Source organism: Malania oleifera, chromosome 12, assembly GCF_029873635.1.
Source record: "Malania oleifera isolate guangnan ecotype guangnan chromosome 12, ASM2987363v1, whole genome shotgun sequence".
NCBI lineage: Eukaryota > Viridiplantae > Streptophyta > Magnoliopsida > Santalales > Ximeniaceae > Malania > Malania oleifera.
The window spans coordinates 85644105-85671347 of NC_080428.1; the positions used below are offsets into that span (position 1 = coordinate 85644105).

Below are 27243 nucleotides of genomic sequence, written 5' to 3' on the forward strand. Positions count from 1 at the left end.
TAAATAAATAAGAAAAAAGAAGAAAAATTTAAAAGGTAAAAATCAGTAGGACTTGTTGACGAGGCTTCTTTTCTTGTTGACGAAGTCTCTTGTACAGCTCGGCAACGAGTTTTAGTGGTTCGTCGATAAGGAGATACTAAGAGATTTTGGGAAATCCTAAAATCTCAGGCTCATTGACGAGTCCCCCTCGACGTCAATGAACTTCCTTCTGCGGCTCGTCGACGAGGACGCTGTCTCGTCGATAAGTCTAGCTAGGTTAACTTGGTTATAAATATCTTTTGACTTGCTTAGTTGAGAAGAAAACCAAAATACTCTCTCTCTTCTAAGATTTCGGGTAGTTTGTTTCCAGAATTAACGATCCGACGTTGCCACGTGGATCAGGAGGAGAATCTCTTCAAGGATAGCAGATCGGATCTTCGTTTTGAGGATTTTCGCGTTTTGACCCAAAATCGAGGTAAGAGTCCGATTTCATTTCGTTTTGGTAGATCTATAGAGAATAGTATTGTAAGGAAGTATTGGTCTTCGTTGTTTAGGTTTTGGTACCTCAGTTCGCTGTTTTGGAGCCGTTGAGCTCGTGTTTTGGTTTTCAGGTTAAGGTAAGGGGATTCTATTTATATTAGTTATTTTTGAAATCAAAATCGGTAAATAAGTAGTTTACGATTGTATATATGATTTGGCTACTTATTTGGGAAAATCTATTAGGTGAAAAAACGGGATTTTCGGGTTACTTTTTTGGAAAAATTTGGGGGTTTTGGGTATCATCTCTATTTCTGTTGGAAAATCGTATGTTGTATAAAATTGTGATATTGAGATGACCGTACCTATATTTGTATTAAACTGTATTCTCGAATCTGAAAATGATATGATTTGTTGTATACCTAATAAGTGTGGAATGAACCGTTGTATGTAAATGTTCTAGGTTTGTTAAATAGTCGTGACGACCAATTACTATAAGCTGAGAGGTATAGGAACATGAGTTCCAAAATTGTTCCAGATTTTGTGAAATTCGCCATGTGTCAGCTAAATATCGTGGGCAAACACCTTGTCTTTGCTAAACAACGTTGGCGAGAGTGTTCGGATCTATATCCGAGGGTGTGAAATATCACCTGTTCATTACGGTTGGTCACTGATGGGTGTGAGTTGACACTGTATTAGCAACGATATCACTGTTTAGCTTCGGCTAATGTCAAGTTACCAGGTGCTCATATTAGCAATGATATCACTGTGGGGCTTCAGTTAATGCCAGGTTATCGGGTACTCCATGTAATGCGGCCGGTTTCAATCGAAGAGTGTGACGACACTGACTGTATTTTTTGTATTGTATGTACTGGAACTGTATTGTGTTATGTTTTATGTAGTAATAACACTTATGTGCACACACTGATATAACATGTTTCTTCTTTACTGAGAGGTGTCTCACCCCAATTATACAAATATTTTTTAGGTCCTTCAAGTAGTTGTCACTAGTGTCTTAGCGTAACAGGAGCGTGGTTGTCGATTAGTTGCGTATAGCACTTATGTAAGTATGGATTTTGTAACCGGGTTGTCGTTGTTCTGTTTTGTAGGCATCCGGGGTATGTACTATATTTTGGAGCGTAGACTCTAGTTATGTATAGAGTATGGTACGTTGTATGTATTAGAAAGAACATTTCCGCTGCGTATGTGATGTGTATGTATGTGTATGTGAATGTGTATAGGGTACGTGTACCCCACGGGGACGAACCCTCATTCAGTATAATATCATGTATGTTTTAAATGATATAGAGTTAGGTTAGGTTACTAAATCACACCCTGGGGCCCATTTTTGGGTTTGGGGCATGACAACAAATACACTTGGCCCTGATGTTTGTTAAAAGCTTGCATGCAGGTTCACTCTATGCATGAAATTGAATAGATTGCTATATCATGATGGCGTATGGTGATCACACGTAGGATTGAAGAATATTGTATTGTATTTGTAATTGTTTTATTATATTCTTCATTCACGATTGTTATTTAATTATGGACTGTACCACAATATGGTCTGTAATAATCTGCATCATGTATGGTAGGAGGATATGCTCAAAATGACCTTAGTTGGACCTTAAGTTCCCACACTTAAGTGTACAAAGCCCTAACATAGTTTTTATATTATCAGGGCATATTTCAAAACAAAGAAAATGACCTTAGTTAAAAATTTGAAGGCATTCGAGTGACCGAACATGGCAGTTCAAATTGGCTCGGTCGACCGTGTCGTGGATGGGTAAAAAATTTGACTTGAGTTCGGCAAACCGAACCAAAATGAACGTATCTTCCACAGGCGACTAAACCTGTGTCAAAAACTTCCCCCAAACTTGACAGCCCGAACCTCACGTTCATTTTACCCTTGGGCAACCGAACTTATGAGTTCGGCGTACCGAACTTTAGACTAGGCGACCGAATCGCTGTCTTTTTGGGGAATCGCCTCATTCACCAAATTGAATTAAATTTCAGGTACCCTAATCTCGAAAATACCTTTTCTTATTGTGTCTATTCGGGCGACCGAACTGTGGCTCAGCCACTCAAAACTCTCATGTTGTTTTTATTTTTATCTCGATAATTTGGGGTTAAACATGGTTAATTTTTCTAAACACTTTAAAACATTTTTTTATAATACCCATTGAGTCCCCAATGGTCATAATTTTGCCTATGCCTATATATACAAGCTTATTTGCAAAATTAAGATATGATTAGCACTTATATTAACTTGAAAATCCTTTGAAATTTTAAGTGCCTTTTCTTCACATATAAGCCCATACATCCACTTTTTGCTATTCCTTTGAAAAATCCATGTTCGTAAGAGTGTTATTAAGCGAATCATATTGCTAAAACTCTCCTTGTTTGCATTGATTGTTATTTTCATTGAGAGTTCTTAGCTAGCGTTTTTCCCCCTATTTAAATAATAAATCTTTGAGTGGGAATACCTTTATAGCTAGTGAGTGTTTGCATCTTGATTGTAAGACTCATCAAGCTTGTGCATTTTTTATTTGCAAAAATATTTTTCACAAGATTATACATTTTAAAATATCTCTTAAGCTATTATTTGTTGAGAAAATCTTATATGAGATATTTTGAATATCATTGTTGAAATACTTTGAAACTTGGGGTGATTGATTTACATTGATTGTTTGCTTCAAAGTTTGCTTGAAAATACATTCTAGATCTTAACTGTTGATTTACATTAGGTTGAGTGTTTAGCACAATATTAAGCACTGAGCATATTTACTATCATTCGTGCTTGCATATTATCTGGACTTTATTGTGGTACATATTTGCTTGTGTAAGAAACATTTGTTTGTATGAAAATTTTCATATTCGTTGTATTCCAGGCGTGGGTCTGAAGAGGGAGACTAGCCCTGCTGAATAGTTCTGGATTAGCTTAGACCCGGTTAGGAAAGGTAAGTGCATCATCCTGGTAAGGTGCGGTTGTAGGTTGAGGTCAGCCCTGTGAATTGACCTGGTTGTAATCGGTGCTGCTCCACCCGTTAAGTGAGCCGTAGTGGAATCCTTGTGCTGGTGAGCCAAGGTGGGGATGTAGGCAATATTGGCCGAACCCCGATAACATATTTGGTGTCATTTTATTTTTCGCACTTTATTTTCTGCACCTGTATGTTTATGTTTATTAGTTATATATCTATTTGGGCTTGAAATTGCTTAGACTTCCCCTAGGTTGCGTAATATTGATTGTTGGATTAGATAAACCAAGGAGAAATTTTTTAATACCCAATTCACCCCCCTCTTGGAATTGCACCAAGGCTAGCAGAAATATCGGTGGCAAAGAATGGAGCCCAAAGGCATTTTCTGATTTTCGATCGGCTCCCATTTGGCCATAAAAATTGATGAGAGAGAGGGGGAGGGCGAGGAGAGAGAGAATGGCAGAGAGAGTTTGGGAGATAGAGAAATGGCGTAGAGGGCTCTAGATTTTGATTTCACTTCCTGAATATTCCGAAAGTGAAAGTTCCTTTACATATTATATATATATATATATATATATATATATATAAAATCTATTAATTCATAATAATTATTAATTAATTAATAAATTTAAATTTTAATCTTAATAAAAAAATTGTTTATTTAATTTAATTGAATTATTATTATTATTATTATTATTATTATTATTATTACACTCCCAAGCATATCATTTTCTGGGGTGTTACATTTTGTTTGTTAAACATCTTTATGGTATGAGAGCCAAAGTTTTTTCTTTGATTCTACCATGGCTAATTCGGCTTCTTCCTCACCTACTCTTCTGCTCAACACCATGGTGCATATGCTCACCATTAAACTGACTTCCTCCAATTATCTATTGTGTAAAAATCAGTTTGTTCCTCTATTAACCAGCCAAGAACTTTTTGGTTATTTAGATGGTGCCATCGTGGCTTCCTTGACCACGATTCGTGCCTCTGATGGAACCACAAAGTCAAATCCGGGGTACACTTCTTGGCTGCATATCGATCAGATGTTACTAAGTTTACTCTACTCTTCTCTTAGAGAGGAGTCAATAAGTGAAATACTGGCTTTACGTCATTCTCATGAGGCTTGGTGTGCTCTTGAAGTCTCATTTTCGCATTGGTCGAAGACTCGAGAACTGCAACTCAAGGATGAACTCCAACTGCTGCAACATGACTTTCAGTCCATTGCTGAGTTTTCCCGCACCTTCAAAGGCCTTTGTGATCAACTATGTAAGAACCTGAACCATGATATGTGGGTAATTGTGTAAAAGAAGGGTAAAAATGGAATTTTGCAGACTTTGTTGACGAGGCCATAATTCGTCGATGAAGGTAGAAGCCTTCTCATCGACAAAATTCAGAGGCTCGTCGACGAGTGAATGCCGAGGGGTTCAGGAAAAATTTGGAATATCTGACTCGTCGACGAGGCTGCCGATTCATCGATGAGGCTAGTGAAGAATTTGTGGACGAGGACCCAATTCATTGATGAATCCACCCGGGTCAAAGGTGCTAGAAAGGAAATTTTGGGTTGCTATGGGGCTAAGTTTCCCTAAATTCTCTCCTTCTCTCTTTAGAACTCTCCTAACACACTCTCTCTCTAGTTTTCTTTGCTGTTTGTTGCCTGATTTCCAAATCCGGAGTTACTGCGAGGATCAGTGAAGGATTCTCTACGTTTCTAGCATACTGGAATCCTGTTTCGAGCGTTTTCGGGCTTCAGGCTAAAATCGAGGTAAGGCTCGGTTTTTATTTTTGATTCAGTATATATGTTGTAGTACAGATTGTAAGTGTGTATTGTTCTATGGTTTGTAGGTTTTGCAGTCTCGGTTTATAGTTTTGAGGACTGTAGAGTTCGTAGTTGGAATTCGGGTTAAGGTAAGGGGATTCTGTTTATATCAATTCATTTTCGAAATCAGGATCAGTAAGCTTGTAGGCTACGATCGTATGTATGTTTTGGTAACTTATTTGGGGAAATCTATCGGGTAAAAATGCAGAATTTTCGGGTTACAGTTTTTCAGGAAAATTGGGGATTTTGGGTATCATATCTACTTTGTTTAGAAAACTGTTGGTTATTTGAAACTTTATTATTGAGATGACTGTAATCCATATTTACATAAACTGTATACTTGAATTTGTAAATGATATGATTTTCCGTAAACCAAATAAGTGTGGTATGTATGGTTGTATGTATTTGTTCCGGGTATTTGTAAAACAGCTATGTGGCGGCTAATTACCATACGCTGAAATGTATAGGAACGTGAGTTCCAAAATGATTTCAGGGATTTGTAAAACAGCCATATATCGGTTAACTACCGTAGGCGAGAGTGGCCGACTCTATATCCGGGGTGTGAAATATCACCAGTATATTCCGGCTGGTCACCGAAGGGTGTGTTCTACACCGTATGTAGCAATGTAATCATTATTGGGCTTGAGTCGTCGCATCGTAGTTGCGTATGTAGCAATGTAATCGTTGTGAGACTAGGTGACCTTGTATAGTTGTGTATGTAGCAATGTAATTACTGTGGGCCTGAGTCGTTGCATTGTAGTTGCGTATGTAGCAATGTAATCGTTGTGAGACTAGGTGACCTTGTGTAGTTGCGTATGTAACAATGTAATCACTGTGGGCCTGAGTCGTCACATCGTAGTTGCGTATGTAGCAATGTAATCATGTGAGACTAGGTGACCTTGTGTAGTTACGTATGGAGCAATGTAATCACTATTGGGCCTCGGTCGTCGCAGCATAGTTGCGTGTGTAGCAATGTAATCGCTGTGAGACGAGGTGACCTTGTGTACTTGCGTACTAGGGTGACGACACTGACCGTATGTATGTATGTATGTTTGTTTTGGGCATTGTATGAACTGGAATGGTTTCTGTGAAAATACTGGAACTGTATGAAACTGTACGAATTATTTCAAACTGTATCGTATGTATAGTGTTATGAAGTATGTAAAATGACACTGGTATGCCACACACTGATATAAACTGTTTTCTTCCTTACTGAGAGGTGTCTCACCCTGAATGTACGTACAATGTTTTCAGGTCCTTCAAGTAGCGGTAAGTAGCATCTTAGCGTCTGGAAGCAAGGGTATCGTAGCTACTGCTTGTACCATTAGGTACGAGTTTTGGTATCCAGGGTATGTTTTGTATTATGGGAATGTATATCCTAGCTTGTATAGACTCTGGTATGATACTAGTTATGTATAAAATACTGTATTTCGCTGCGTATTTTGGATCAGTATGGATAGTTATGCATATGTATGTGGGCATCCGTTCACTCCACGGGGTCGAACCCTCTTTTTATATTGTATCATGTATGTTTGAATTGATACAGAGACAGGTTAGGTTACTCAAATTAACATGGGACCCACTTGCGGGTTCGGGGCGTGACAAACTAGCTGCTATTGGTCGTCCCATCGACGACATGGATAAAGTCCACTAGTATTTATGAGCATTGGGACCCGACTATAAGATCTTTTCTACCACCATGATGTCACAACTTCCGCTACCCTACCTTGCCAGGATTGTTCTGAAAGCTTTGAGTCATGAGATTTTTGAAAGATCTGTTTCCCACTCGTCTTCCAACTCTGCTTAATTTGTGCAGCAGGCTTCCAAAGTTGTAGGGGCCAAGAAAGGGAAAAATTGGTCTTCCTCCTCTTCTACAACTTTTGCCAATTCGAAGTCATCATCTACCTCCACTGTTTACTGTCAGTTGTGTGACAAGGAGGGACACCTGGCCAAACGTTTTTGGACCTTCTTGAAACTCAATAAGAAGCAATCGGTCAATCTTGCTGAAGCTTTTTCTACCTGCTCGATTCAAGATCTGAATGGCTCTAAATGGTTCCTTGACTCTGGTGCAACATCCCACATAACCAGCGACACGAAGGGTGTGGATCAACCAGCTATCTACTCTGGTAATGAACATGTCATGGTTGGAAATGGTCAGTTTTTAGCTATCTCTGATACTGGTTCCATTTCATCTCTTGTTTCGTCTCGTCCCCTTCTTCCATCAAATGTCTTTGTTATTCCTAGCATTAAGAAAAATATTATTTCGATTAGTAAACTTACTAAAGAAAATAATTGTTTTATTACCTTTTCTTCCTCTGGTTTTACCATACAGGATCGGTTCACAAGAATGGTACTGGGAGTCGGAAGATGTGAAAATGGTCTCTACGTGTTGGATCAATGTGATCATGCTTTTGTGTCCACCACATCCTATAGAAACCCAAACCCGAAAAATAAAAGAAAATAAATAAGGAAGAGAGAAATAAATGAAAAGAAAGGAAAAAGAAGGAAATTGGTTTGGCAGGACCCAAACTGTCGACGGTTTTATAGAGCTTGGGAAAAACCGTTGCTGGTTTCAGTCAATTAGGAGGGTCCACTGCCAAACCATCGAAAATACTGGGATTTGATATGATGGCTAAGGATTTGGTTTTATTTAACAGTTGTGAATCGAGTTTTATTTGACGACCGGGGCAGGGTGTTACTTGACGGTCGAGGGCCGAGTTTTATTAAATGGCAGGTTTTATATAAAATGAGATTTATACTACAGTTTTTATTATCGAAATGGCATAATATGGTTTAAGAACCCGTAGGAAAAGTTGTATTGTGAGCACAATACCATTGCTAGGGACTTACTATTTGGCAATGTGCGCCCACACTATACTGAGAGGTGTAGGGTGGTTTCAGCTGTTGGCCTATGTAGAGGTTATACCTTCCCTGGGGTCTGGATCAGGAAGTGGTAAGGCAATCAAACCTACAACTGGATTGTGGATGCCTGCAGACGTATTTAGCAGATGGTTACTTTGACTTTATCTGGGTTGATCCCCTAGGGCTTAATCCAGCCTTCGGGTTGTTCAAACCATCATGGGGGTCAAGCATGTCGTTAGTCCCAGGGAATGTCTTTAACGCATATATGTTGATTTATGTAAATGATGTTATTCTTTATTGAACTAGTTTATATTGAGGAAGCAAATGCAAATTTTTCAACTGTAAAGGTGTGAGTACTTGTATGTGAATTAAAATGTATGAATGTTTATGGCAAAGTAAACTCTCAGTCCGAAAGCTTGTTGAGAAAGGCGAATGCCCAGATAAGTATAAGTTGTAACCATACCAGGTTGTATAATGTATTAGAGCAGAGGAGAGTTACATGTATGAGCATGTAATCTCCCCTATCTCCGTAAACTTTCGCTTATAAATAATTATTTGTGTGTGTGTGTGTGAGAGAGTATGGTCTGAGAATGATTTTATAACTGTGGTTAATTAACAACTGATGATATTTGTATACACTAAAACTCTTGTCGGCCATACACTAAAATTAACTTAATCTTTCTTACTTAGAAGTGTCTCACCCCAATATACAAATCCTCTTTTTAGGACCATCTTGAGATTGAACTTAGTAAGCTTCAGGGCGGGGTGATAGCTAGTTTTAGTTTTTGTGAGTGTCTGTAAGAACTCTAATGTATTTAAGTTATGTTTGAAGTCCCTGGATGTGTGCCATGGTTATATGGACTAAGTTGATTGTTGTATTGTATTATGGTCTGTAAAATGGATATTTGGAGACCTATGTGTATAAAGGTAGTTTAGAACTCTGGTAATGTATTTTGGAGAATGTATCATTTATTTTCGCTGCATTTATATAATGCATATGGTATCAGGAACACATACGTCACTAAAGTAGCACCCCGAGCCTCACGTGGCGAGTAGGGGTGTTACACATCCTCTTCACCGTGAGCCTTTGTTCGTTTATGGCATGCTTGCCTTGGTCATCCACATTATCATACTGTTGCTTCTCTTTCTAGATTAGGATCTATTTCTTGTAGTAATAAATTGGTGAACATTGATTCTGAAATTTGTGTTCGTTGTAGACTTGGAAAAAGCCACCATTTACCCTTTTCTCTAAATGATGAACGTTGTGCCATGCCATTTAATCGTTTACATTGTGACTTATGGGGACCTTCAGCAGTTCTTTCTTTTATTGGATATAGATGCTATGCAGTATTTATTGATGATTGTACCAAATTTAGTTGGATATTCCTCTTAAAACAAAAATCTAATTTTTTTTATACTTTCATCCATTTACAACGGTACATTGAGACGCAATTTTCAGCAAAAATAAAATCTTTTCAATGTGATGGTGGAATCAAATTTACTAATAATAAATTCCGTTCTTATATGCACTTTTGTGGTATTGTGCTTCGTCTGGCATGTCCTCACACTCCTAGTCAAAACGGCATTGCCAAACGCAAGCACCATCATGTCATAGAAACTGGTCTTACCTTTATGTTCCATGTGCATGTATCGCTCTCTTTGTGGGTTGAAGCCTTCTTTACTGCCATCTTCCTCATTAACTGACTCTCGTCACCGTCACTTTATGGCAAAACTCCTTATGAGCTCCTGTTTGGTAAGCAACTAGATTACTCTATGCTTCGCACTTTTGGGTGTCTTTGCTTTCCTTATTTGAGAGATTACTAACCTAATAAATTGTCTCCAAAATTTGTTCCTTGTGTCTTTTTAGGTTACAGTACCCTTCAAGAAGAGTTTAGGTTCCTAGACCACCAGACACATCATGTCTATGTTTCTCGACATGTGCCCTTTTGTGAGAATACCTTTTGTGAGAATAATTTTCCTTATCATGGTGACTCTGTGCAAAATTTGCAGTTCGAAATTGACTACACTCAGTTTTCTGTGTAACGCTCTCGACCCGCCACGTGGAGTCCGGAGTTTAAAGAGACCAACACGCATCTTTGATACCATTCACGCAGTGAAAATAATAAAATAACTTCAAACATAATATACCAGAGTTCTATATTCACATAACAAACTCATAAAATACAGCCATATTCTCCATATTACAAAACTTCAATAAAATATATTAATATAAAGCTAAATACATATCCATTATGATGTTCACTCACAAAGAAACTAACCCCACCCTAGAGCTATCTAAGCTCGATCACCTGGAAAACCTGAAAATATTAATAATTCGACGGGGTGAGACACCTCTCAGTAAGGAATAAATAATTTACAATAGTGTGTGGCTGAAGTGTTTAATATATAAATAAAATATTCATATAGTCACATTTCACCACCAATAGCAGCCATGATAACGTGTTCATAACCACAAGACATTGTCAATTTCTCTATCACCCAATCACAAAACCACATAAATAATTATATTTACTGATAATTCCCGGGAATAGGGAAGTCTACCCGCCTATACAAGTAGATTCCCTCTGTTCTAGTGCTAATACTAGGGCACTCACCTTTCTCAATAACCCTCGGGTTATGTATCCAGGTAAAGTCTTTGAGAATAGGGAAGGTCACCCGCCCATACAAGTGGTTTCCCTTTATTCTAGTATCTACAAATAATTACCAGAGTACTCGCCTTCCTCAGCAAGCCCTTGAGTGGAGTAATCTACTTTACCATAAATACTTAATTAAAGTTACTCACAACCAATGCCAATTATTCCACATAGAGTCCCACATGTATATGCATACCACAATCAATCCACACGGGATAATTCACACAGTCTTCAACCATACTCACATAGGGTCCTTAAATATACAAAATACAACGTCCACATAGGACTGTCATACATACAACATACATGTCCACACAAGACTAATCAAACCACATAGGTTACAAGACAAACACCCCGTTTATGGTAAATAAGTAAACAACCTCCTCATATCACTGCCAATATTTACCTCCCAATATAAACGCTCATATAACGATCTCCTCATACTACTATCAACCTTATATGACGGATATACCAGGTATGATATAACGACCTCCTCATACCACTGTCAACGCTATATCGCAATTTACATGAACCACAACACAAATCAATGGCAAAACCAATCACTTAACACATCCATAGCTCTACCACAGTATACACAACACCAGTATCCGCAACCAACTAGTATATTCAACCAAGCAGAAATCACAGCCAAACAATATTCATAATCACATAAATTATCACTCCACAGTACTCGCAACCATTAAATTTTCAAACCTATTTTCATGCCACACAATTTTTCCCAATATATTATATATTTAAAAATAGTATTTTCAATACCAGTATGGTTCAGAAAATTATACCTAAATATGTAGAAATTATACCCAAAATTAGTTGGTTTAAAATTAATAAAAATGCTGTTATAAAATATTTCCCCTTACCCGCTCCCCGGGATTTGACCTAAAATTAACAAAAAGAGACCCTGTATTCCAAAAATCCCAACTTACTCAAATCTTAGAAAAATACCCATTTAATACTTCCTAGACTCCAAATAACAATGTTTGTTAAGAAAATTTCAAAATAACACACTTACCTTGGTTTTGGGATGTTTCCTAAACTTCTAGTGTTGGTTTTTCTCATTTGTTTTCGAGTTCACCATGTTTGCCTTGCAGTGACACTTCGCATCTATCCTTGGATCTTTCCTTTGATCCTTAAGTTCCTTTTCATGTGGAACCCCTCTCGAATTCTGCAGCTTTAGACTCACCTCTTCCTCCATTTGTGCCTTCGGTTCTTTGTGTGACCACTTCCAGCCACCCGATGATTACTAGAGGTAAAGTTGGTTTATTCAAACCACGGTTACATCATGCTATGACTGTTTTGTCTTCTTCTCAGGCTTTTCAGGTACTTCTTGCTCTCAAAGAGCCTAGGGGTTTAAAATCTTCTACAAAACACCCTAAATAGCTCTCGGCTATGGATGATGAAATTCAAGATTTAAAGAAAAATGATACGTGGGTTCTTGTTCCTCGTCCTCAAAATCATAATGTAGTTGGATGTTGTTGGATTTTCAAAACCAAACTTTGCTCTGATGGGTCTATTGAGCACCATAAGGCTCGTCTTGTCGCTCAAAGTTTTTCTCAGATTCATGGTCTTCATTTTGGTGATACTTTCAGCCTTGCTATGCGCCCTGCTATGGTCAGAATTATTTTGTCCTTGGCCGTTACTTCTGGATGGCGTTTACATTAGTTAGATGTTAAAAATTCCTTTCTCCACGGTTTTCTCAATGAAGAAGTGTACAAGGAACAATCGCCGAGCTACATGGATCCATAGTTCCCTAAGCATGTGTGTCGCCTGAAGCGTGCTCTTTATGGCTTGAAACAAGCCCCTCGAGCTTGGTTGCATCGCTTTAGCTCTTTTTTGTTTAAATTTGGGTTTATTTCGAGTCAGACAGATTCCTCATTGTTTGTCTATCACTTTTCACTTGGAACCGTTTATCTACTTCTTTATGTTGATGACATGGCCATAACTGGAAGTAATTCTTCTATAGTCCAAACCCTTATTACTCGACTTTCCAAGGAATTATCAATGGAGGATTTGGGCGATCTTCATTAATATTTTCTCGATGTTGAAGTTCAATCTAATGAGAAAGGTTTGTTTCTCAGTCAAACAAAGTATGCTCTTGTTCTCTCACAACGTGCTTCAATGATTGATGCAAAGCCTACCTCTACACCTTTTGTTGTCGGACAACACCTCTCAGTCAAAGGAAAGTTGTTCTCTGACCCTACTATGTTTCATTCTCTTGCCGGTGCTCTTCAGCACTTAACCATCACCAGGCCTGATCTGTCCTTCATTGTGAATTCTATTTGCCAATTCATGCATGCTCCCACTAAGGACCACTTTCGTACCCTTAAACGTCCAGTCTGGATCTTCTTGCCTACTCTGATGGGGATTGGGCTGGATGTCTTAATACACGCCGCTCCACTACGGGCTATGCTATCTTTTCTAACACCAATTTAGTCTCTTGGTCCTCTAAGAAACAAAGTACTCTCTCTCATTCAAGTGCCAAAGGAGAATATCGCTCCTTAGCCATTACAACTACGGATATTTCTTGGATTACTCAATTGCTTCTGGAGCTTCATGTTACACTCTCAGCGCCACCCGAAATTCCTTGTGACAATCAAAGTGCAATTTTTATGGCAGTTAATCCGGTTACTCGCCCACACTCAAAACGTAATAACCCGAAATTTTTGTTTTTAAAAATTTATTAATTAAAATTATTAATCAATTATTTAGTTAAACATTATTAAATTTATTTATTAAATAAATAAATAAATAAAAATAGTATGAAAATTAATTAAGAGTAATTAGTAATTAATTAATTCATTAAACATTTTTAAATTGAATTAATTTAGTTAATTAAAATGGTGGTTATAAATATATATATAATATAATATTATTATCATATATAGAAGCTTCCTTCAGATTTCAAATTGAAATCTGAGTTGATCCAGAGCAGAGAGCTGCGCCCCCGCCCCTGAAATTTCTCTGTCCACTCTTCCATCTCTGATCTCTCTCTCTCTCTCTCTTTTCTTAATTTTTTGGCATATATTCAACCGATCGGAAAACTAAAGGTGTCGTTGGATTCCTAACTCCGCCACTGACATTTCTACTGGAGTTGATTTGTCGTGGGAGTGACATAGACATTATTTCTGGGGTAAGATAACTTTCTCTTCATTTCTCAATTTCTCCTTAAATCTGCTGTTAAATCGACGATCAGACACCACCACGGGGTCCTAGTCGTGATTGTCGTCATTTTGACATAAGTAAAGTTTCAATTGGGGTTTTCTAGGCTCTACTCCAAAGTGAGAGTGGAATTTAAAAATTTTGGTAATTTGGCTATATTTAAGAGTATAATTATTTATTTAGAATTTATGAGCCTAGAAAATATTAAAATAATATTTTATTTAAGATTAATTTAATGTTATTAGGATTTTTGATTCAGGGTTCGAGTGTAACGACCCCAAAATAATAATAATAACAATTTAAAAAAATTAATTAAAAAAATTATTATTAATTAATTATTATTAAGAAAATTAATTAAATTAAGAAATTTGAGGATTTTGGATATATATATATATATATATATATATATATATATAAGTATATATAAAAGTTTAAAGTATGGATAAAGGAAAGAAAAAAAAAAGAAGGAAAACTTAAAGGCTAAGTTTCCTGGAGCAAGCAGGAAGAGGAGAAGAAAGAAGAAAAAAAAATTCACGCGCAGACCAGCAGGGAAAGAAAGAAAAAGAAAAAAAAAATTTCCCTCAGCTCATGTTCTCCACTCCTTTTCTTTCTATGATTTCGCGGCGGATTCTTGCCCAATTGGAAATCCGAAAATACCACTAGACTTCATTCTCTGCCACTGACATATCTTCTAAAGTGAATTTGTCGTAGGAGCAACTTAAGCATATCTCCTGGGGGTAAGGCAAATTCTCATTCTTATCTCAATTTTTCTTAAATTTTAAGTCAAATTGACGATTGAACACCACCACGAGAGTTTAGGGATAATTCTCTACAAATCTAGCGGAGCGGATTTCTCGTAGGATCGTTGTAGAAATAGCCCCAAAACTAAGATAAATGGGTTATTTATAAATTAATTGGTATTTAATTATTATAAATTAGGAAATGTTAAATAAATATTTTATTGGGGTTGATTTGATTGAATCAAAGTTCGGGTGAGCACTGCGGGTATAATTTTGGGAGCCCTGCAAGCATGGTTCAGGGAATCAGGTAAGGGGGAATAAAATTATATCAGTATTTTATTAAAGTGAACTAGTTATTTATGAGCATAGGAAATTTATTATTTATTTATGTGATTTTCAGAATAGCCTGATTACTGAAAAAATGATGATTTTGTTTAAAATTTATATTTGGAATAATTGCATATGATATTAAATTTGCGTGACATGGGAGTAATTTTTCCTAATAAATTGAATATGAATTATTGTGGTATTTGGGTTTGCATGTGGGGGTGTTTGGAATGATTATGACATGATGAATGAATTGTTATGTTTGACTTCTGTGTGGAAATGTATTGATCTGTTGGGATACTGTATGGGAAATGAATTGATCTGTTGGATTCGTATGTGGAAATGCATTGATGCGTCTGTGTGAATTAACTGGTGTGGTTATTCGTATGCATCTCAATATAACGTTGGCGTGAGGAGGTTGTTATATTGCCTAGATATAAATCATAATATGACGTTGGTAGGTCGAGGAACTCGTCATATTGTCATTTATATGAGGTAGGACATTGGCAAGTCGAGGAGCTTGTTCTACTGATGTACGACGGGTAGGTCATGGGGATTACTGGTGAATAGTGGTGCCTGTGTGGGCCATGGGTCGCAGAAGCTGGAGTGGTGCCTGTGTTGGCCACGTTATATCCTATGTGGATAATGACGCCTGTGTGGCACATGTTATGTATCCTATGTGGGTAGTGGTGCCTGTGTGGGCCACGTTATATCCTGTGTAGATAATGGCACCTGTATGAGTCATGTTATGTACCCTATGTGGGTAGTGGTGCCTATGTGGGCTATGTGTAGATAAGAAGTACGTAGGTGCCTATGTGGGCCACGTACTGAGGACTTTAGAAGATGAAGTATGAGATGCATGATTCCTGTGTGGATGTGTTGTGCGCATGTTAATTTAATTATAGCATAAAAATAATGGTATAGCATATTGTGAATGCATGTGTGTGCATGCAGCGAGGTAAACATACCACCGGGGGCTTGCTAAGAAAGGCGAGTGCTTTGCTAGCTAGTTTCTTGGTATCAATGCAAAAGGATGCTACTTGTATGGGCGGGTAGACATCCCGATCCTCGGAAACCTTCGCCTTTAAAATAATAAAGATGTGTATATTGGTGGCGAGGTAATACTTCACTTGAGGGCTTAGTGAGTAAGGTGAGTGCTCTGGTAGGTAGTTTCTAGTACCAGAGCAGAGGGAAGTTACTTGTATGGGCGGGTAATCTTCCCTATCGCTTGCATGAAAATTATGTAGTTGTACATATTGGATGTGTGTATGACATTAGATGTCGGGAATGTTATTAATGGTATATTTTCTCAGTTGTTATTGATATTATGTGAGAAACAGTTTATTTTGATATGTAAATATTGAAAATCATTTCTCACACACTGTTATAATTTATTCCACCCTTACTGAGAAGTGTCTCACTCTAGTGGATTAACAATTTTTCAAGTTCTTCTGGAGACCGGGTTTGAAGGCCTAGGCTGAGACTGTTTTTGCTGGTTTCTTTTCGGGTTATTGTGAGATACTGATATGTATATATACAGATATATATATATATATATATATATATATATATATATATATATTTGTACTAGGTTATGTTTTAAATGCTGGTTGTGGATACAGATATTTGGATGTTGTAGTATTCGTTTTTGGGTTGTTATATAGAACTCTGGTATTTATTGAAGGTTATTTATTTATGTGCCGCTGTGTGCATGTTAATTATGGTATCAGATACAGGTGATTGGAACACGTGGCACCCGGGCCCCACTTGGCGGGTTTTGGGGCGTCACATTGGGTGAGCGCCGCAGGTATTTTTCAAGGTCCCTATTGGTGTAGTTCAAGAAACCAAGTAAGGGAAAAAATATATATTAAATCAGAATTTTGGTGAATTTAATGGAAAATGATTTGTGTTATATATATGTGTATATGTTTCGGTATGAGTTTAAAATGCCAACCATTTAAATTATGTTTTTTTTTGAGTTTAGGGCTGTTTATTAGACACGTATATGCCAAAATGAACTGATGAAAGTGGAAAAATATTTTCAGAATAATTATGTAAGAAATTAAAAATATTTTTCTAGTATATGAATGTTAAATGTGGGTTGGCTTATTTTCAGACAATGTATGAATTTTACTGCTAAATTGTGTGGCATGAGTAAATAGGAATGTTGTGTGGAAATATGTTATATGTATGAGATGCATGATATATAGCGAATGAACTGAGTACGAAAATGTTAAATGAAATATGCTGCATGTGAGTATTAATGCAACCATGTAAACAGTTGAAATATGTTGGGTAACGGGTAAATGTATGGCAACTAAAAAATGTTGGGTAAAATAGCTAAAAGATGCTGGGTAAAACAGTTGAAAGATGTTGGGTAAATGTATGACAACTGAAAAATGTTGGGTAAAACAGCTGAAAGATGCTGGGTATGTAATGAAATGAAATAATAATAGAAATGAATGAAACGAAAATGAAGTGTGAAATGTGAACAATGTAAAATGGGAAAGAGTCACTTAAAGTGAAATGAAATGAAATGTTAAAGTTATAAACATGAACTTATGTGAATGATTGAATAATGACAGAAAGAACAGTGTATTATGATACTAGAAGTATCTATGCTCGTAGAACATGTTATAATTGGGTGGGGCGTACTCTTCGCCCGAGGGCTTGTTGAGAAAGGCGAGTGCCCTAATTGTATCAAGTGTAGCAGTAGGTTGCATAACGTGCTAGGGTAGAGAAAAATTATTTGTATGGGCGGGTAGATTTCCCTATTCTTGGGAGCCTTCACTGGTAAACTTTTGTATGAACTGTGTGAGTAAGGTGAGTGCCCTGATATGCTTCAATTGTGACCTTCGGGTTGCCAAATGTATCAGAGCAGAGGGGTGCTGCTTGTATGGGCGGGTAATCACCTTTATCCTTAGGTAATCTCCGGGGTTAAATTTTTTGCATGTGATTGATTTGCATGTGATTGATTAGGTCCAGAAAATGATTTCAGAAATTATGTTAAGGATCTACAAATGTTAAATTTTATGTTGATTATAAACTCATGTTGGCCACACACTATTTTAATATATTGTTTCTTCCCTTACTGAGATGTGTCTCACCCGAATATGAATTTATCTTTTTTAGGATTTTCTCGAGATCGAGCTTTGAGAGCTCGAGATTTTTATAGCATTATTGGGAAATAGAAAAAGAAAAGGGTATATTTCTATGTTAATTTTGGGGAATGTAAATATTTATGTTTTATGTCTTTATGTTTTAAGGCTGTTGAGTAAGGAATCATTATAAAAATATTGAAATGTTTTTGGAGTTATGTAGATTTATGGAAATGTAGGTGATGGATGATTTATTATGGATTATAGTTAGAATTAGTAAACTCTGGTATTATATTATATAGAGATTATGTTTATGTTTTCCGCGGCGTATATCATGGATTATGATTATTAGGGATTTTATCAGGTATAATGCGCCAGACTCGGGTTTAAAGGTTCGGGGCGTTACACAAAACATATTGCGATCGACTACCATTTTGTTTGTGAACTTGTTGCTAATGACACTTTGAAAATGGATTTTGTCCCCTCACATTTGCAACTTGCCGATTCATTGACCAAAGGTGTCACCAAGCCTCAGTTTTTTCTCTTTTGAAGCAAGCTCCGCGTCATTCCTTCTGCCACGCTCACCTTGCAGGGGGTGACAAGGGAGAATCAAAGATTCTCCATGATATTTACTAAATCAATTTCGGTTCCACAATATCCAATTGATATAGTTGTAGATATACGGTTCCACAATATTCAATTGATATAACTATAGATATATGTAAATATATTTTAAATATTTGTATTTTGATTCTTTCCTATTTTATAGAAACACACAAGTGTAATTATTCTATATATACAAGACGTTATCTCCTTCATATTATTAAGGAGGATTTCGACCATTTCTCTTTGTTTGTTAAACATCTTTAGTTACATATTCTTCAAGCACATGCTCTAAGAGAGAGAGAGAGAGAGAGAGAGAGAGAGAGAGAGAGAGAGAGAGAGAGAGAGGCATAAAATGATCAACAAGTAATAGCTTGGGATTGCCTCCTGTAGGCTATTTAAATAGGAGATGGTGGCGCTTCCTTGACCCCATTTGTATCCATGTTCAACAATAATAACTGGGTGTATAAGTCAAACTTACTTGCGAGTTACTTAAACTTGACTTGTTCCATAACTCGACTCGACTCGATTTTATTTGAGCGAGTCAAGTTTGAACTACTCAAGTATTTTAACGAGTTGAGTTTAAGTTTAATAAAGTACTCAAATCGAGTTTCAAGCCTAATTGAACTTTTCAATTTGGTTATTTTTATAATATATATATATATGTTATATAATATATATTTTATAAGTATATTCAATATTATATGTACATCTCATATGTTTATATATGTACTTGATATTAATTTATTATTGAGTCCAACTTTATCAAGTTGAACTTGAGTTATATGAATTTATAGCCCAATCGAGTTTGAGTTTAACATTGTGAAATTGATCAAGTTCAAGTCAAGTTTAACATTGTGATATGAAGAGACAAATCCCAGTATAATTTCCCTAACCTACTAAACATTTCATTTTAATTTTAATTCTATCTTCCTAATTGGCATGGATCATGCTAGGGTTCACCCTAAATTTTTGCAGTCAAATGTAGCCAGCCACAAATGGGCTTTGGGAGCAAAGTATTTTCATTACATTGGACTTAAGGAGCGGTGGTAAAGCCCACTTGAGCAACTGTTGGAAAATTGAGCTGACTCCCATAAGGAAGACGAATTCCATTCAACGGGGAGCAATGACAACTCACATGTGAGAGAAAGATTGCTGAGAATTCCACTCGTGAGTTTGTCTCATTTTGAAAAAATTGAGTAGATGATGGTTGTTTATATACATAGTTGAACTTAAGACCATAATATGCTTAAGATTATTTGAGTTCAGTTTGTATATTACCATGGTATCAAGCCTACAGTGGATCCTCCGGTGTAAACAATTTTTTTTTTTCCCCAAAAATATCAGTAAATAAGTCGGTTAAGAGTCATCGCTGAACTTTATCTCTACTTGAGGGTCATATCCAATTTTGTTAGCTAAAATTTTTCGATTGTCGGTGTAATTTGGTTAATTGATGTTCAAGTATAGTTTAAAATTTTTAGCCTCCAACTAACAATTAATGTTGTATTAGTATTTCTTTTATGAAATTAATTGTGAGAAATAGTAGTTTTATTTTTGTAAACTGCATTGTATAAACTCACTATTTTCTACAAACAAATACTAGAGTCGTAATTAAAATTTAAAAGGGCATTCAAGTAAAAATCCAATAATTGTAAGTAAAATTATATTAATATAAAAAAAGTATTTATATATCTGGCAAGATGAGAAAATTGTTATGGGTCTGCAATGCGTTTCGTTATCATTTTTTCCTAGTTTATATATACCGCAAAGCCTCTATATTTGTTTGCATTGCTTATTTATTCGTTTCTAGCATCATCAAATTTCATAAATAAAAAGCAAAAAATTTATATTTTATGATTTTCAATTGTTGTGACAGCTTGTTTTTATATGTCTTTAATATCCAAAAGAAGACTTTTATTTTTTAAATTTAGTACTTATAAAATGTTAAATTAATATTTGAATCCAATTAAATAAAAAATATATTTTAATCTTATATAAATTCAATGATATAAATCTTGTACCACTTACCATCTTAGTAAATTTAAATATTAACGAAATATTTTGTGATAGATTTCAAATTCTTCGTAAAAGAACCATTTGCGAATAACATTTACACAATAGTGTATGTCACGTGCAAGAGAGAGAGAGAGAGATTTTACTTTAGTTCATGAAGGACGATATATAGAATTCATGTTCATCTTCAACAAGCTTCAGTGTGACCACACAATGTTGTGATGATGGTTACACCCCTCCATAAATAGTAATATAGTAAAATTACAAAAAGGCCCCCAATTTAACTGTGCGAATATCCTAATTGCCACCGCACTGGAAAATATAAAATCAGAACATCAACCTTAACATGGTGTTTGAGAAATAGATTTCAACTCTTAGATTTGGGCTCTAATTTGAAAGGAATTTATTACAATTTCGTATTGCCTTTCTTTCGAAGAGATTAATTTTGTCATGAGCATTTTTTAAACATGACATTTGATTGTGACATAATTAACTGATGTGTTAATTTTTTGTTAACGACTAACAAACAGACACCTTAACTATAAGAATTAAAAGTGCAGCAACCAAAAATAAAGAGGACAATCGCATAATTAACCTAAACTTGAAGAGACTCTTCAGTAATTTTTTCTTATTATTTTTTTTATGATCTTTCCATAACTGAGCTGTTTGAGTTTCACAAGGAGGGAGTCTGCTGGTGCAACTTAACTCTAAATAATAAACCAAGCATCAAGCAAGGCGAGCTAGACAGCCTGAAATTAGGCTCTCTCGCATGTTTATACTTGAATGAACAGAGGATTGCTGTAAGCTGGTCCGTCACTGTTGTGAGCCCCAGAACAGCAATGCTATTGCGAAACGGGATTCCTGAGATGTGGGACCCATCCCTGTCCTGTGTGCGTCTGCAATGCTTCAAGAAAGCCGGATTCGGGGAGTCTATCAAAGCTCTTATAAACATTACTCAAGAGGATAAGCCCAAAAAGAAAGAAAGAAAGAGAATAGAACAGAACAATAGAAGCTAGTCTGAAAGCAAAGCAAGCTCCGAAGAAAACATTAGAAGCTGCCAAGTCTTCTTATTCCACTAGAGTCCTTTCAAGGATCCTTCCAAATTCTCTTCCATCACTGAAATCACAAAAGGCCCTCCAAATCAGTCCCCACACCCCCTTACCCCGTGAATCTGCCACAAGAGTTAATTGCTTCTCCTCTCTCTATCTCTCTCTCATGTCCCCACGCACTTGCAATTGGCTCTTCACATGTCTTTGTTTGTTCTGAATAAAAAAAAAAGCTCCTTAACTGTAATTTACAGTTAGCCACATCACCAACTCCTCACGGGCACATTATATGGCAAACACAGCCTGTTTCTCTCGAACTATATATAGCAAATAGCCTTTAGATGCTCCTCATAGGGTGTACTTTAAAGTTTAAACCATTTCGCAGAAGCTTCCTCCTTGCCTCCTTGCCCCCAATGGGTCCAATGATTCTCCTTGTTCTCCTTGCTTCCTTGTTTCCTCACTCCCTCGCTCTGGTGGCTCTACCACCTACTTCCCGAATCAAAGTAATGGGTGCTGTTTATTGTGATGTCTGTCTCAGCAACAGTTTCACAAACCACAGCTATTTCTTGCCAGGTAAAGAAGAAAAACACTTTGAACACATGCTAGCCTACAGTTCTGTTCAATTCTTATTAATTTGTGTTTTAAACGTGCGAGCAGGTGTAGATGTTCAGCTACAGTGCAGATTCAAAGCAAACTCGCCTGGAACGGCAGAACAGATCTCTTTCGCAGTCAACAGAACCACGAACAAATACGGAGTGTATGAGCTGGAAATACCCTCCGTCGATGGGGTTGACTGCATAGAAGGTCCTCCAATCGAGTCATTGTGTGAGGCAAGCTTGATAAGGAGCCCATCTTCAGCCTGCAATGTCGCTGGGTTTAAGACCACATCATATGAGATAACGGTGAAATCAAAACAAGCAAACCTCTGCATTTATTGCTTTGATGCATTAAGCTACAAACCTTCAGAGAAGGATGCCAAGTTATGTGCAAATTACAAACAGATCATGCCAAGGTCCTTTGATTCCTCCAAGTCATTTCTCCCTTCTTTTCTAACCATAATGTCATTGGCCTCCTTTACCACAGCACCACTTGCCCCCACAATACCATTCCCCCCCATGGCACCTTTCCCATCTTTCCTCCATCCACCACCATCATTCACAAAACCATCAGCCCTTGCCAGTTCCCGTTCCCACCGTGTTCCTCTACTCTTCCAATTGCAAGCCTCAACCACCTCCTCGCCTGCATTTTAAATCCTGGGAAGACCCAGGAACATGCGGCACCACACTCCAACATTCGCTCCTCCACCTCCCCCTGCATTGAATATAGAGACCAACGAACCCTTGGATACCCAATATCCCTTCATCCTCTCCTCCTCCCCCTCCCCAGCGTTTAATATAGGAGACCCAAGCGCTTGGATACCAAATATGCCCCCATCTCCTGTCCCAATAGACGCCTCCAAAGCAGGATCATGTATATGCTCTTTTTCTTTCAGTAATTTAAAAATGCTTGATAGGTTTTACTCACGGTAACCAAAGAGAGGATGCCAGAAGTGGTGTAAATATGTACATACATGCCATAGTTATGCTTTTATGTAGTTTGTAACCAGAGTCATTATTAGTCTAGAATTAAGTCATTTTGTTATATGTGGGATTTGCAGAAAATTTATGGGACAAAGCCATACCCCCACACCCACCCCACCAAAACTAAACGCAAAAAATAAAACAAAAAAAAAACAACCCAACAAAACCAAAAACCAACCCCCACGACCCACACCAGACCAATAAAAAAGAACACCCCAACGAACACAACAGAAAGAACAAAATAAAAGAAAAGACAAAAAAAAAAAAAAAAGAACAAAAAAACAAAAAAAAGAAAAGAAAGAAAAAAAAAAAAAAAAAACAGAAAAAAGAAAAAAAAAAAAAACACAAAAACGCAAAAAAAAAACAAACCAGGAGCAAAAAAAACAAAAAACAAAAAAAAGAACACAAAAAAAAAAGAAACCAGAAAACCAAAACCCAAAACAGAAAAACAAAAAAAGAAAAAAAAAAAACACAAACAAAAAAAAAAAAGAATAGAAAAAAAGAAAAAAAACAACAACCAAAACAAACACAAAAAACAAAAAAAGAAAAAAAAAAACAAAAAAAAAAAAAAACCAAAAACAAAAAACAAAAAACCCGTGACCCCCACCCACACCCCCCCCCCCCCCCGCCCAACCCCCACGCCAACCGACGGAGATAAACAAAAAAAAAAAAAAAAGAAACAAACAAAAAAACGCAAAAAAAAAAAAAAACAAAAAAAAAAAACAACACCCCCCCCCCCACCCCCCCCCCCCCACAAAACTAGAGCGTGCCCCTACCCAGCATGTCCAGACTCGATTAGAACAGGAGAAGAGTAAGAACAAGGAGCAAATGGCAAAACACATCATTCCACAGATGAGCACAAACAAAATAATCCTGTCAAAGGAAAGATAACAAAATTCAAATACCAATCAACATAACCAATCCAGGAGGCTCATAAAAGCCATCCCTAACTTGAGTGTTGTAAATTGGCAAAACCTTCCTGCACAAAATTTTGTGGCTGGTATGAACAAACCATGCATAAGCCAAGTGTTTGTCTTCTTCTTAAAAAGAGAAGGCATTGTTTAGAAGGGGAACCAAGGATGGTGCCAGCCCGCCGGACTACAAGGAGGATACAGACAGCCTACAAGAAAACAAAAGTTTTAAAAACTCAAGTCAAGTAGAAAGAATTAAAAAAAAAAAAAAAATACAGCAGAAAATATCTTTAATCAGACCATAGATTAATTATTCCTATGCTTTTTAAAGCCCCCTTGTTCATTTTCCTCTCACTTGCTCATTTTCACACCATGAGGTCGTGATCCAAGCTATCGTGCAACCTTGTTGACATTCCCCCTTTCCCTGGATAGCGAAACAACGAAGATCAACAATTGGCATAACCCATGACAAGTATGAAACATTGCAAATCAGCTCCAAAGCTATCTGCAACAGGACAGTGAAAGCCAGGATATGATTCAAACTCTACCCCTCTCCTACACGATGCACACAGTTACCAAAGACAAAACCTCTTGACTAAGGCTTCCCCTTGTTAGAATAGCACTCCCAGGGTGCCTCTCAAGCCACAAAAAAAAAAAAAGTTTTAAGAACCTTAGATCTTCACAACAAAAGGACAAAAAAACTGCTTGGTCCTTCGATAGCCTACTGGTTGTAAAATTTTTTACAGAAAGAAGCGCAGTTTTTCTACTTTGAGCATCTGATGGTATCCTCCATGTTTGGATTGATGCGATCCATAGGTTTCCCCTACAGATCTTACATCCCCATTCGATTCTTGAAATTCAATTTCCAGTGTCGCCAAATGAAAACCATTAGTTACATCTCAGCCTTATCCCTAGTTAAGCTACACAGGGGGGAAAGGTACCTTTCAAAAACGTTGGCGCCAACCAAACAGAACAAAATTTATAATTCTATTTGCCATTACCATTTCCCACAAAAATCCAAGAAGCACAGAATTCCCTTTTCTAACACATGGATATCTACATCCAGAAACTTGTCCCAAAATAGTGGTGTTAGATTACCACTTTACCTAAAAAGATTAAGCTGTTAGGTGTGAGCCAACAAGTATATCAAGTTTAACACTCCCTTGCCCGTCATTTGATAGAACGTTGGAGGGAGAGATAACAGATGACAAGTAATGTCATGAGAATAAAGATGGGCGGACAAGATTAGAGCCAGGACCGCATGGTGAACCAGAGTTCTGATAATTGAGATTAACCACTTACCTTAAAAAACATTAAGCTTGTGCGTTTTGTGCGGCAACAATGTATATCAAGCTTTAACAGGTGGATATCCAGAAAGGCTCCCCCTTCTGAGTGAATCTCCACAGATACTTGCCCAAAAGAGCCCTGGTCATGCCTAAGGTTCGAATAAACTCAAACACCAGATTATTATGACGGAGCAACATAAGCTCCATTCAACAGATGAAATTTCTCTCCTCATTTGAGCGACTCAAAGAACATCTCACTGCAACGTCCTGAGCCTCTAGCTACAGTAAAGCTTGATTGTGAAAGGAGTGGGAGTTGGCAGGCTTGGAAATGGGGTATGGATCAAGGTAAGGCCTACGCCTTTTGAGAAGAGACTGTCTTCCATTCTAGCAAGCCTTCATTCAATCTGGTCAAAATAGTTTCACACAGGACGGACTTAGCCTGCCCAAAGCACCCCATCAGAAGACTTCCAAGACAAGGCAGGGTAGTGCTTCCCCACAGGAAGATTTTGCGCACTCTTTCGACATTAAAAACCAAGGAATAAGGACAGCTTCAAACCTAAGATAAACACATTAAGATGGGCACTGGTTCCTCTTCTTTCCAACAAAAGACAATTGTATAATACACAAAAAAGCAATGAGTAAACCTCCACAACAGAGTCGTTAGACAAGCACGCTTTGAAGACTTCAGCTGTCCCCTCGTAAACAAACAGGAGCCTCATAACCAAGATCGGACATGTACAGAAGAAATTGGGTCCGCCCCCGCAAATCTTAAGAGTATGACAAGAGCCAACTTGGGTGACTGGTTTTGTTTACAAAAATGGATATGCCGTGAAGCCTGACTTGGGGGTTCCATTGATGAAAAAGAAAGAAAATGGAGCAAACAGACGCAAAACTGTGACTCCAGTTGTTCACCAGCAGCCAAAAATCCTTTATTCAAAATAATATGAAAAAAGAAGAAATCCAATAAACAGGTTTAGGCTATTCTCTGCATCAATCTTTTGCAAACGAAACCCATTACTGATTACAAGGATCTGATCCGTTCTTTCTGACTCTGAATCACCCCCAAAAAAACTCAAAGTCAGAAGCACGTATCAAAAATCTTACAGATAGGGGCACAAAGACATTTTTTTTTTTTAAGCCCAAAGACAATTGTCCAATAAACTTCGCTAAAGCATTAAGGCAAGTACCTTTGCAATAATTTGTTCACACCAATACTCCATAACTGATCAGTCTCAATCTCAAGTCATGATTGTCCACCGCGCCTTTCCAGGAAACAACGCATAAAAGAGGGTGGGAAGTACCTTGCTCAAAAAATTGTTGAATTGAAGTAGCCCATGACATTGTTTGATGATGTCCAAAACATTGAGGAAGTTCCATTGGCATCCCAACCAGGCCAGAGGCTTCATCCCCTTTGAAAGAATGAGTGAAGTCTTCCAACCATGGTCTCTAGAAAGGACTGTTCAGAGCCCAGTTCCTATATTCTCACTGTGTCGAATGCAAACACCCCACCGGTGTGTGAGTCATCCCAGGCTGTCTTGAATATGAGTCTTGCACAAATTCACAACCCTATCAGAAAGCTTCATATTGAGGATAGCTCTTTGACAGATCAATTTCAATCCAAGGCCTTTGTCAATTACGTAATGCAAATATTGATGTGTTTTACAGTCTTACTGCACAAATTTGAAAGCTGGAA

At 37.2% G+C, this 27243-nt stretch overlaps 1 protein-coding gene across 1 annotated transcript in view; it reads left to right on the plus strand.

Moving 5' to 3' along the window:
* Positions 1-21323: 21323 nt before the first annotated feature.
* LOC131144816 (leucine-rich repeat extensin-like protein 3) overlaps positions 21324-27243 on the plus strand; it is an 8678-nt gene continuing 2758 nt past the window's right edge. Inside the window, exon 1 of the mRNA XM_058093700.1 lies at positions 21324-22346. Within this exon, the coding sequence (XP_057949683.1) occupies positions 22115-22346 (232 nt within the window). The 5' untranslated portion in view covers positions 21324-22114. The remainder of the gene's footprint in view (positions 22347-27243) is intronic.